The sequence below is a fragment of the Phoca vitulina genome, unplaced genomic scaffold, assembly GCF_004348235.1.
Source record: "Phoca vitulina isolate PV1807 unplaced genomic scaffold, GSC_HSeal_1.0 scaffold16, whole genome shotgun sequence".
In the NCBI taxonomy this organism is placed as follows: Eukaryota; Metazoa; Chordata; class Mammalia; order Carnivora; family Phocidae; genus Phoca; species Phoca vitulina.
Window position 1 is genome coordinate 33,901,670 of NW_022589719.1, and position 13,613 is coordinate 33,915,282.

At 41.1% G+C, this 13,613-nt stretch overlaps 1 protein-coding gene across 12 annotated transcripts in view; it reads left to right on the forward strand.

Moving 5' to 3' along the window:
* Window positions 1-13,613, forward strand: part of PPP6R3 (protein phosphatase 6 regulatory subunit 3) — a 137,043-nt gene that overhangs the window by 84,770 nt on the left and 38,660 nt on the right. For all 12 annotated transcript variants that reach the window (XM_032414520.1, XM_032414521.1, XM_032414522.1 and 9 more), the window contains 4 exons: window positions 6,896-7,025; window positions 9,121-9,273; window positions 11,270-11,419; window positions 12,495-12,559. In XM_032414520.1, coding sequence (XP_032270411.1) covers window positions 6,896-7,025; window positions 9,121-9,273; window positions 11,270-11,419; window positions 12,495-12,559 — 498 coding nt within the window. The remainder of the gene's footprint in view (window positions 1-6,895; window positions 7,026-9,120; window positions 9,274-11,269; window positions 11,420-12,494; window positions 12,560-13,613) is intronic.

Here is a 13,613-nt window from a genome sequence, read left to right on the forward strand (position 1 = left end):
AGACCGTACACCATGACTTCCTTCCAAAGAGTTCTATATGGAAAGATAACAAGAAGAGCATCTTGACAGTGAGTCTGACAGACACTTCCTCAGCCAGGTAAAGTGACTAGCCGATGATAAGTTGTGTTGACAGTTTGCACTCTTGTCATGGTGCAGTGAAAATGACATCTTACCTGGGTGGTCTTCCTCAGAGACCCTGTGATGAGGAAAACCTAAGACAAATTCCAGTTAAGGGACATTCTGCAAAATATCTAGCCAGTGAAGTCTGAGTAACTGTCACAGCCAAGAGGAGGCCGAGGAGACATGACAACTAATATAATGTGATGTGTTAGGTGGGATTCTGAAATGAAGAAAGGACTTTAGATAGAAACGAAGGAAATCTGAATAAAGTGTGGATTTATGTATCAACACTGGTTTATTAATTAACTAGTGTAAGATATTAATAACGGGAAGCTGGGTGTGGGTTATGTGGGAATGCTCTGTACCACCTTTGCAGTTTTTCTGTCAATAGGAAACGGTTCTACTAGAAATCAGCATAGCATCTAGAGAGAAACCCAGTGAGAATACAGAAGACCGGAACAGCAGGGGCAGCGGCTGACGTGAGTGACACTTGCAGAGCCTTCCCCCAGCCACGTCCTGGTGCACGGTCTTTACAAGTGTACATGGAACTTTTATCAGGATAGACCAGATTCTCAGCCATCAAACAAACCGTAATGAATAATATACATGGTATTTATTCAGACCATAGTGGGCTTAAACTAGAAATCAATGAAAAAGATTGCTGGAATATCCCCAGATATTTGGGAATGAAAGCAACACACTTTAAATAACCCCAGGGTCGAAGAGGAAATGACAAGAGAAATGAGAAAATGTTTTCAACTGATAATGGAAATAGGGCATGTCAGGTTTTGTGGAATGTAGTGAAAGCAGTAGAGGGAAAGTTCTAGTATTAAATGTTTATATTAATTAAGAAAGGAAGATAAAGTTTTGTGTCCGCGATCTAAACTCCCACCTTAAAAAACTAGTAAAGGAAGAGCAGATGAACCCAAAGTGAGCAGAAGGAAGGAAATAATGAAGATAAGAGCAGAAATCAAAGAGATTGAGAAGGGAAAAATAATACAGAAAATCAGTGAGACCTAAAAGCTGCTTCTTTGAAAAAATCAATAAAATCAGTAAATCTCTAGCCAGATTAAGAAAATGTAGAAAAGATACACATTACACTTTACAGGAACAAAAGAGGGGCCGTAACTGCATTCTTACAGACATTAAAAGAATAATAATAGAATACTGTAAACAACTCGGTAGACGATTTCAGTGGGTTAGAGGAAACGGATAGCTTCCTTATAGGAGTAGTACTGCCAAAGCTCATTCCAGAAAGTAGTAGCTTGCATAAACCGTCTTAGACCTATCGACAAAATTTAATTCCTTTTTAAAAGCTTCAAACAAAGAAAACTCTCAGCCCAGATTGGCTTCGTTGGTGAATTCTGCCAAAGAGCTAAGGACTCTACAAGAATATGGAAGAGAGGACATTTTCCAGCTCATTTTATGAGACCATGATTACTTTGAAACTAGACCAAAATATTACAGGGAAGAAAACTAACAAGATTCCACAAGAGCTTAGATGCAGAATTCCTCAAGAAAGTATTAGCAAATTAAATCCAGCAATATATTAAAAAGATAATATATCATGACCAACTATGGTTTATCTTGGGAATGCAAGGCTCATTCATCCTTCACAAACCAATCGTGAGAATGATCAAAATTCAGAACATGGACAACATCAAATGCAGGTGAAATTGTAGATCAAGAGGAACTCTTAATTTGTGGTTGGTGGGAACACAAAATGGTATGGTCACTGTAGAAGACAGTTTGACAGTTTTTCGCAAAACTATTATCCAGCTCCTTGGTATTCACCGAAAGGAGTTGAAAACTGATATTCACACAAAAACCTGCACATGGATGTTTATGGCAGTTTTATCCACACTTGTCAAAACTTGGAAGCAACCAAGATGTCCTTCAGTAGGTGAGTAGATAAATAAACCATGGTATATCCAAACAAATATTACTCAGTGCTAAAAAGAATGAGCTGTCAAGCCTTCAGAAGACATGAAAGAACCTTAAATGTATATTACTAAGTGAAAGAAGCCAATGCAAAGGCTACAACTATATGATTCCAACTATATGACTTTGAGGAAAAGGCAGAACTGTGGAGACCATGGAAAGATCAGGGGTTGGCAGTGGGGAGATGAATAGGCAGAGCACAGAGGACTTTTCGGGAAGTGAAAATAGTATGATACCATAGTGATGGATACGTGTCATTATACCTTTGTGTAAATCCCTGGAATGCACAACAGCAAAAAATGAACCATGATGGTTAACTATAGACTTTGGGTAATGATTATGTCGTGTCATTGTTGGTTCAGTGATTGAAACAGATGCGCCACTCTGGGGGTGAGGAGGGGGAGTTGGTAATGGGGGAGACCATCTCTGTACCTTCCCCTCCACTTTGCTATGAACTTAAAGCTGCTCTATAAAAATAAAGTCTCAGTAAAAAATCAGTGTAACTCATATTAACAGATTAAAGAAGAAAAATCATCTGGTCATTTCAGTAAATTCCTTTATGATAAAAACCTCTTAGTAAGTTAGCAATGGACGGGATCTTAGAAACTGATGAGGCCCCCTTTACAAAAAAATTCATAGCTGACAGCATTCTTTTTTTTTTTTTTTTTTTTTAAAGATTTTTTATTTATTTATTTGAGAGAGAATGAGAGACAGAGAGCACGAGAGGGAAGAGGGTCAGAGGGAGAAGCAGACCCCCTGCTGAGCAGGGAGCCCGATGTGGGACTCGATCCCGGGACTCCAGGATCACGACCTGAGCTGAAGGCAGTCGCTTAACCAACTGAGCCACCCAGGCGCCCAGCTGACAGCATTCTTAATGATCCGAGACTGAAATGATATCCCCTAAAATCAAGAAACATGGCAAGGATCTTTGCCATTGCCAGTCCCAGTCAGCCGCGTGCAGGAGGTCCCAGCCAGCGCAGTAAGGCAGGAGAGGAAGATAGAAAACTGAATCTGTTCGCAGAGGTCAGGATTGTCTTTGTAGAAAATCCTAAAGAATATACAAAAAACTCCTAGAACTAACAAGTAAATTTAGCAAAATTGCAAGATATAATAAAGTCAGTATTCAAAAATTAGTTGTATTTCTTTAAAATAGCAACCAACAACTGGAATTTGGAATTTTTATGAAATACCATTGATTATAGCAGAGAAAAGAAAACACTTGGACGTATATCTGTTTACAAAATGTGCAGGATTTAATGCCGAAAACCGCTCAATATTGATGAACTCAAAGACTACCTAAATAAATGGAGAGAGCTACTTTGTTCATGGATTAGAAAATTCAGTATTGTTGGGTTGTCAGTTCTCCCCAGAACGATGTGGAGTGTCCATATAATTCCAATCAAAATCAAAGCAGGAGTTTTTGTAGAAATTAAAAAGCTAATTCTAAAACTTATGTGGAAATTCAAAGCAAGTACAGTAGCCAAAACAATTTTGAAAGAGAAAAGCAAAATTGGAGTACTGGCACTCTCTGATCTAAAGCTACAGTAGTCAGGACAGTGTGGGATTAGCAAAAGGATAGACACAGAGATCACTGGAACAAAACAAGAGTCCAGAAGCAGGCCCACATGGTATGTGATCAGTTGGTTTTTGACAGAGATGTGGAGGCAGTTCAGTGTGAGAAGGGTTAGCCTTTTCAACACATGGTGCTAGAACAAAAAAAAGGGTGAGGGGCCTCAATATGTACCTTGCACATTATGCAAAAATTAACTCAAAATGGATCATAGGACTAAATGTAAATCCTAGAACTATAATGTTCTAGAAGAAGATCCGTGGCCTATGTTAGGCAGAGATTTCTTAGATGCATCACCAAAGGCCAATCCATAAAAGAAAAGTTGACAACTCGGATTCCATAAAATGCTCTTTGAAAGACTCTATTGTGGGGCTCCTGGGTGGCTCAGTCGGTTGAGCATCCGGCTCTTGATTTCAGCTCTGGTTGTGATCTCAGGGTCCTGGGATTAATGCGTGCCTCCAGCTCTGTGCTCAGTGGGGAGTCTGCTTGAGGGTTTCTCTGCCTCTGCCCCTCCTTCTGCTGGAACTCTCGTTCACTCTCACACACACACACTCTCTCTCAAATAAATCTTAAAAAAAAGGGGGGGACTCTATTGTGAAAATAAAAAGGCAAGCCACAGACTGTCAGAGAATATTTACAAATCGTGTCTGAGAAAGGACTTATATCCAGATACTGTATAACACTCAAAACTTTAGTAACAAGAAAATGCAGTTTTTAAGGTCAAAAGATTTGAGCAGACACTTAATGAATAAAATTATTTGTATAGCAAATAAATACATGACAAATGCCCATCATTTGTCATTACTGAAATTCAAATTAAAACCACATTGAAATGCCGCTACACACCTTTTGAATGACTTGTATTTGTTTCCTGTGACTGCTGTAACAAATTCCCACAAACTGTGGCTTAAAACAGCAGAAATTATTCTCTGACAGTGAATGCTAGAAGTCCAAGATCAAGGTGTCAGCAGTGCTACACTGCGTCCTGGGGCACTAGCAGAGATTCATCCTCAGCTTCTTCCAGCTTCTGGTGGCTGTTGGCAATTTTTGGCTTGTGGCCACCTCTCTCCATCTTTACAGCACCTCTGCTGTGTGTCTGTCTCTCCTCTCTTTTGAGGACATTCGGGATGTCATTGAGGGGCCATCTGGATAATCCAGGATAATCTCATCTCAAGATCCTTCATTAATTACATCTTAATTAAGGTAACATTCACAGGCTCTGGGATTAGTGTGTAGACCTGTCTTTGGTGGGGGAGCGGGCACCATTGCCAACTCCACAGCTAAGCCAAACAAAATAAGACCGTACTCAGTGCTAGGGACAGTGGGAAGCACCTGGAAGTCTCACACGTTACTGTTGGGAATGCAGAGTCATACAACCACTTTCCAAAGATGTTCGGCAGTTCTTACAAAGTTAAATAGACATTCATTGTATTATCCAGCAATCTCTTAGATATTGTCACAAGGAAAATATGTCCTACAAAATTGTAAGTGAATGTTTATGTCACCTTTATTCATAATCACACAACCTGTAAACTACCCAGTGTCCTTAACCTGGTAAATGGATAAAGAGGCTGTGGGACATCTTCACAGTGGATTGTTCTTCAGCAGTAAAAAAGAATGGACTCTGATCCATAAAACATTCATTATTTCTTGTGCCTTTCCAAATTTAACATAGTCTAAATTTCACATAGTTTTACTTGGAAATATCAACGTGGTTTTTGTTTTGGAATCGTCGAATTCTTACATGCATTTGGAAGAGTGAAAGTGGGAGACTAGCCAGGAGATGTTGAGCAATACCAACGATTAAATCGCCTCCTGAGTATTACAGTTGCATCATTGTTATAATAAATGTGGCGGTATGATACTGTAAGTCTTACTAAACACTGCGGATACTGACTTCAGTACCTAAGAGCTAGTGCAGAAATGATGCTCAGTAAGTATTTATTAAATGAAAAAATAAAGTTTATATGAATGCTTAAGGAATTTTAGTATATGGTTTTTTATGCTTTTTCACATAAGGGGGGAAATGTAGATTTTCTATAAATGTTGCTTAGAAATTGACTTACCATTTGAGAAGAAATACCATATCTATACCTGTTTTGTGTAAAAAATAAATTCCAGATGAATTAAATTAAAATACTAGAAGAAAAGTGTATAAATACTTTTAGAATTATGGGCTTGTAAAGAACGTTTAAGCTTGGCTCCCTGGACAGAAACTGTAATAAAAGAAAGCTGTATTTGGCCACATCAGTTATTTACTAAAACCCCTAAACATTAAAAAACAGTAGCCAAAGTAAAAGTCCTTTCCTTTCCCCTGTTCTATTCCGTTGAATTTCTGAATGCTTTTACCTGCAGCTCTGAGTTAGAAGTGGTTTACTCATGTGGAATACTTTCAAAAATAGTCCTAATAATTGCTCTCCAGGTGTGAGCTCCGTGCCAGGCGGCATGCTCAGCCCTTTGCGTGAGCACTCCCCTCACAGCGGGCCTGGGAGAGACCGTGTAGACGCTCCCAGTGTCCGTAATAGAACCCACAGCTGGTGAGTGAGGATCCAGGGCTGGGGCTCTGCAGCTGCATCATCGATGACTAGTTTACACTGACGTCCAACTGACACGCCACTCCCCGGTCTGTTTTTTCACTTGAACTGCACGCCCACATTCTTAGACCCCCCCCTCCTCTCCTGAGGTCCTTCCTCCTCCCACTTTAAGAACCCCTTGGCCTATGTGTTCATTAAAGCCCATTGAGATTGAGCGTCTCATTCCACTCGTCATCACTTTCCCGTCAGGAGTAGATGATAATGAGTATAGATGGAGCTTTATGTAGAAGAGTGATTTACGCTTTTTAAGTAGGAAACAATGTTGGTTACCCAGGGAAAACCGTATGGAGCAGATGCAGGCCTGTTGATTATCAACATCCCAGATGACACATAGTATGGTATGCCCTATAATTCAGGGATCTGATCGCCTTTTGCTTTCCAAATTTCCTGGTAGAGAACTGCTATTAGTATCATAGGTATAAAGAGCTTATAGGTTTGGGAGAATGGGAAGAAATCACATGTAATTTCTCTCCTGACAGTTTAGGCCTGTGGATTTCAGGTCATGTTGCTGCTCCCCAGCAAGTTTGTATTAACAACACCCCCTTCCTATCTCTCCAGAAATGTTTATATAATCATATTTATATAGCTATTATGTATCTACCTACATGCTGATAGGGAGCACCTTGATTTGTTTTGAAATTATAATAAAATTAACTTGCTTTGTTTCAAGATTTGAAGGCCATATAGAGATCTGCCCGCCAGGCATGAGTCATTCGGCTTGTTCGGTCAACAAGAGTGTTTTAGAAGCTATCCGAGGAAGACTTGGATCTTTCCATGAACTCCTGCTTGAGCCACCCAAGGTAGGGCAGCTACTTTAAGCATGGCCGGGTCATGGCTGGCCAGGTCAATGATTTGGTTCAAACAGTTATTAGAAAGTATACGAACCTTGTGGGTAATAGAACTGGCTACGAACAGCATGTACAAACCAGCCCTTCCAGTTGTTTTTATTGGTTTTGAGCTAGTTTTTATTTGGCTTTTGTCTCTACGTAGTGTCCACATTGATGAATGGGGTAGAATTAAAATTAAGCAAAATATTTATCTATTTAGGAAACTCAGCTTTTTGTTCTTTCTTTCTATAAATTCTGGGTACTTCTATGCCAATAAAGTAAAGTGTGTTGTTTTCACTTTTGAGGTAAAGCTAATCTTTTAGGAACTGATCTTTGAGACTGAGTTGCCTTATTCAGAGTTGGAGGGGTGTATCAGTCTGATGGGCAGATATCTTATTAAAGGACTAGTCGGCGGAGCGTGATTTGGAGTGCTAGTGTTTCCACTGGGAGCGTCCGCATGCTAATCCACAGTGACTTTAATCAGGGAGTCCGCCGAGAGCATGACAGACAGGCCCTGCGAGAGAGAGCTGTCCACAGGCCCAAGTGCTGTTCTGCCGCTGCTTCCCAGCACCTAAGGGTGGTGCAGAGATTGAGATCAGGGTAAGGAGCCCTTCCTTGTAGAATCTCTGTGGAAGACTCGGGTCTGTGAGAGTTCCCCTGCCAGCACGACTCCTTACACTTCCCTTACACTCCCCCCTGCCCTGTGTCATCGCAAGCAGGGCCCTGACTGTTGTAGTGCGTGTCTCTGTGGCATCTGCTGTGAAGGGTATTGGGAATTTAAGATTTTAGTTTCTCCCTTCTATGTTAGATGCTTTTTATGTATTTTAGCGTTTGTGGAGGGGGAACACAGAATCATTTATGTCCATGACGCAGGGAGTTGAGTTTAGCTTCCACATGGTCTCTTCAGACGGCTGATGCTACCAGTTAGCAGGCAGGGGCCCTGTGTGGGTCATGCTGTCTTGTCTGTGTTCAGCCAGTGCTGGGCTGCAGGCTGGAGTGTTTGGCATTCACTCTCGGGGACAGTGGCTCTGCTGGTGTTTAAGGGTTTTTGGTCAGTGGCATCCTTCATGGCAGCTGTGAGAAGAAGAATGGGAGAGTGTGGAATGAAAAAGAAAGGATTTATTTAGGAGAAGTGGAAGTTGGAGATGGGAGAGAAGAGGCTGTGTGAGGAGGTGCTCCAGCCCGTGTCTTTGTTGGCCTGCCTGTCTTCTTTCTAGGTGGACAAAAGGCAGCATCTAGTGTAGATTCTCACACTGTGTTCTTGGTCCTGATTCAAAAGCAGGGCAGTTTCTCATTTGGGCTTCCTCTCTTTTACTGCTAGGAGTCGGTGAGTTCAGTTTGTACGTGGTTTTACTACATGATGTGGTGTATGAGTAGATTCCTGAAGCTTTTTACCATGTCTGTTCATTGGAGCTGCCTTGCATGGAGTATAAGTGTGAGCCTTCCGTTCCATTAAGCCTTGAGAGGAGCACGTGGGGGAGTCAGGAAAGGGCAGCCTTGCTGCTGGGTTAGAATTCACCACACTTTCCTGTCAAACCTGTGAAATTCTCAAGTGTCCTGTGTCTGTCTTCTGTGACCAAAGTATAGAGACTCCCTTTTATGGGCAATAACAGGTTTGAAGTTGATCCTGTTTCAGGGCTGTGATCCAGAAGCAACTTCAGAGTTTGCATTTTTCTCACAGATTGAGGACTGTGTTCCCAAACCACTTGTAACTTTTCTTAGTTTCAGGATTTCTGGTCAGGTTTGGAATATTGCACTTTTTCCCCCCCATGAACTTCTACAGCATTCTGCTTTCTTCCTCTGGCAGTTTGGAATGTTGAAGGAGGGGGATATCTGATCTCCTGTGGAATTTCTAGTCCAGGGGAGTTACTTGATTTCCTCCCCTCTTGGATATTTTATCATATCTTGAAGATCTCAAAAGCAGCTTTGGATTTTCCTTCAGATGTGGAACTCAGGCCACATGATTTGCAGGGTTAGTTTATCTAGTGTTACGTATTAGTACACACCCCTCCTCCCCTTTTGTTTGTTTATTGAACTGGACGTAATTGGAAAGCTTTTTCTTCCTCAGAAAAGTGTGATGAAGACTACGTGGGGTGTGCTGGACCCTCCGGTGGGCAATACCCGATTGAATGTCATCAGGTTGATATCCAGCCTCCTTCAGACAAACACCAGCAGTATCAATGAGGACCTCATGGAGCTGAATAGCATTGGGGTCATATTGGTAAGATTTCCCCCAAAAGGTCATTTAATTTGCCCGTGATGTTTTATGGATATACAACTCAAGTTAAAACCTCACAAATTTACAGTATGGGTCAGTGACTCTTCTTGTTCTGAGCATAAATGGTCTTTTATACAGTTCTCGTCTTGAGTTTATTGTCAATTTCTAATGCTTTTAAGTTTTCAGTATTTGTTACTGCTGTGTGTAAAGACGTACAGTAGAAAATTTCAGAGATGATTAAGACCTAGACTTCTCCCTCAAGAAGCTCAGTCTGGCACATCATCAGATGATTGGGTATAGTCTTCTTCCCCAGGGGATTGTGTTAGCAAGAAATGACTGCTGGTTACAGCATTGTTTTCTTGTCCTAATTAGCAAAGGGACAAGTGTTTATCGTCTTTGTACTGACATAGATTTGTATAATATATCTGTATGTGGCCTTTTGATTTGAGTCCAGATTCTTCCTTGATACACACGGCTATTAGTCTGCTTGTTAGTGGAGACGGAAACAGCTCAGGAATTATCTGGACTTCCCTGACCCTTAAGTTTCCCAGTTCCTAGGTTTGTGCTTAGAATCCACAGGCCCAGCTCTGGTACCCATGCTTGCTTTGTCTGTCCTGCCACCCGATAGCGCAGAAGGTGCGAGGGCTAACACTTAGCCGGTGTCATAAGACATCAGGTCAAAGCATACATTTGGGGGAGTTTGGGCTGTTTGCACACTACACGAAAGGCATGGTAATGTGCACTTTATATACATTTCTTGTGTGATGCTGGGTGTAGATGCCTGTGTGAGAGAGGATCTGTTTTGCAGATTGTACCCAGAGAGGGGACATACTCTTTGTGCCCCAAGGGGGGACATTATTCTGTGACTAATAAGTGGTAGAGCCAAGATTTGAATTCACATTCAGTTTCAAACCAGTGCTTGCTTTATCAACCACACCATTATGCCACCTGGTGTCATTAGATACTTCTGGTTAGATTTCAGCTTTGGGTTAAATGATGGCAGTATAGGGATAGAGAACAGGAACACGTTGGAGCAAGATGAAACATTACAGAACCACAGTCTCTTTGGTGAACTTAACTGTTGCCCTCTGGGGACATAGTTTTTGCCCTACCATCTGGTGTATTCAAGGCATAGAACTTTCTACTCCTGTCCCTGAAGTCATCGATTACTAGCCTCTAATCTTAGTAATAGTAAATATGCAACTATTAATTCATTCCATTGTTAATCTTTAGAACTGCTTTTGAGTGACAGCAAATTTGACAAAACTCCTAAATGGGTCATTTAATCATTTCTTTTTGATTTTGAGTTTAGATAACCAGACTCAAAGAATGTCCTGAATATATATTTGGTGCATTTTGTGCTTTTAGGAATTGTCTTTCCTTTTTGTGATACTGTCAACTTTTTGAGCAATCTCGAAAAACCGTGTACTTTGAGGAGGTCCACATGTCACCGCTTCTCAGACCTGTCTTCTTTTGCTCCATTCACTGTTCCATGAGTTTCAAATGCCTGAGTGGTTATAACTGAGTGCTTATTCACACTCGGGGTATGCGTACCTTGAGATTGGAGACTGTCTTTCTAACTCTGTGTCCTCCCATATTGCACCAACACCCATGCCCTGCACAAAAGCCATCAGTAAATGTTTGTTGAGTCAAAATAAAACTCTCAAAAATTCCTTCAAAAAGTATTGGAAGTTAACTAAACTTAATACCTATTATTAGTTGTCTGGAAAACATAGTGTTCCCGTGTTCATTGTTGTTTTCTACTAGGTTCCATGCAAATGCTGGCATGTTGAATGAGCAGATATCGTGTATTTAGTCTGTGTAGTGGCATTTCAGACCCCCTTTAAAGTAAACTTGAGTTCCTTTTGATTAGTCCTCTTGGACTAAGAACATAACCATTTTTATTTTGTTAAATCACTGTTCGGGAAATGTATTAGAGTAGTGGCTTTAAACATTGAGGTAACTGAATAAAAGAAAGCATTGTTTTTCTTTTTTGTAGGACATGTTCTTCAAATATACGTGGAATAACTTTTTACATACACAAGTGGAAATTTGTATTGCACTGATCCTTGCAAGTCCTTTTGAAAATACAGAAAATAACACAATTACTGATCAAGACTCCACTGGTGACAATTTGTTACTGAAACACGTAAGCTTACTGGGGTCTCTCTGCCGTTCCTGGTTATAGCATTTTCCCACTTCAGTGTGAAATGAATTGGAATTTAAGGGCGGGAGTTAAATCTCAAGAGTCCAGGTATTTAACTCTTGTGTTCGTCGCACTGTTAGCCGGTGATTCTATAAATCATATCCTGGGCAAATAAGCATTAGATGAACTTTTAAGAAAAAAGTCTTAAGTGGCCTCCTTATTTGCTAAAAACAATCAAGTTAAAGACTTAGAAATCTTTTGGAGATTAAAAGAACCATAAAAATTTAAAGACTGCAGAAAGCGTTTGAACAGTTGTTTGGCGTGCCAGTTCTAATTTGTGGGCTAAACGTGGGACAGATGGGTGGCAGAAGTGGGCTCTGTGCCATGTTGAGTGAACCTCTTCTGTGGGTCTGTTTCCTTTTGTTAAATATGAGGTGGCACTAAGTCAGTCTTCACACTTCTTCTTGCTCGGAGGTTCTGTGGTGTATGAAATTTCCTAGCTCACGCTGGCTTCCTGCCAAACCTGGGAGACGGGCGAGGCTAGCCACCTGGAGTCACAAGTAGGAGGGAAAGACAGCTGACGCCGCGCGCGTCCCGACAGCAGCACGCGCGACGCTGGTTTTCAGTCGGAGCGCAGTAACAGCAGCGTGTGCGGCAAGTCCGCTCACGTTTCAGAAGTACACGTATTGCTGCGGGTTCTCAGATGGGGTTTTGCCAGGGCCTTATCTTCTTGATTCCTTTTAAATTTTGGTCAGGCTCTGTATTTCTGAGCTCATGACTAAAAAAACCTGGCTTTGCTTTAGGTCAACTACTCCCTGGAAGTGGTGCTTGAAATGTTGCTTCCCAGTAGCTACACTGCTGAAGGCGTGGATCCGGTCTCGAATCCCTGTAGTGTTCTGATGGCCTTGAGTAAATTTATTATCACATTGCATAGGATATAGCCAGTAATTCACAGCTAGATTTAACTTGCTGGGTAATACGTAGCACTGTTCTGTTTGAATAAAGTTCTGTTTCACTTTAAAATATTGACACTTTGACATTTATATGCATGTTAACTAGAATATTCCTTTTTATTTAGCTTTTTCAAAAATGTCAGCTAATAGAACGGATACTGGATGCCTGGGAAATGAATGAGAAGAAACAGTAAGTAAATTGTTTTCCTATAGAAATTCAATGTGATTTTTAATTTGAAGAAAAGATCTGCCTTGCCTTAGAGAACAATGAAAATAATTACGTGGTACCAGGCCACTTTATAGTTATAAATGTTTCTCTCGGGACTTCTGGATTATTTATCGTAGCAGATCTTTTTCTAACAATTTATTTTTAGAGTGCCCTGTGTTTCTATCTCTCTTGAGGGGAATCCAGGGGCTGGCTGCCTTTGAAACTTCCTGGTCCTGTTTGAATAGCTGTTTTTCTGGCAGGAATGTGGAGACTAAAAAAAGTCAAGTCCTCCCTGATGATGCTTTAACTTAACAGGTTCGTCCTGCTTACCCCATGGACTCACTGTAGAGAGAGTCCCTTCGTGTATGGGAGGAGGATGTGGGGGGTTAGCCTGGTATTTTTTAGAAAATTTCTGTTAGCTGATTGGCAAGATTATTTGAAGTATTGACACGTGTAACTAGCTTTGCCACACACATTTTTTTTTCTCTCCCGTGCCCTGGGGGCTTTTATACCATCCCATAGATTCTGAGGCAGGTGGCATAGGGTGTGTTTGGGAAACACTCTCAGGGCACGCTTCTTGTGTTTGTTTTTTAAGTCAGGTTTATTTATTTTTATTTTTTTATTTTTTTTAAGTCAGGTTTATTGAGGTATAACGCTCATAAGGTGAAAGTTCATCCTTTTTTGGTGTACATGTCTAGGAACTCTGGTGAATGCGTGCAGTTGTGTAAGCACTGTGGTCAGGCACGAGCATTTCCTCAGCCCAAAAAGTTATCTCGTGTGTCTTCATCATTGAACCTGTGCCAGGAGTTTTCTTGCTCTGTGTATCTGTTCAGATTTCTCTTGTGGCCCCTGGAAGAGCTAGGAACTAAAGGAAGGTGTCAGCTTTATTCTGTAAGGTTTGGTTTTTTAAAAGTGCCTACTAGCACTGATAGGGCTCTGACTTGACTCTGTGGGAAATACGCATTTAGTTTGAGTGTAGCGGGGGCTCATCTCGGTAGACCTCAGGTACATTCTTCCAAATGGAGCTCCTTTGGGG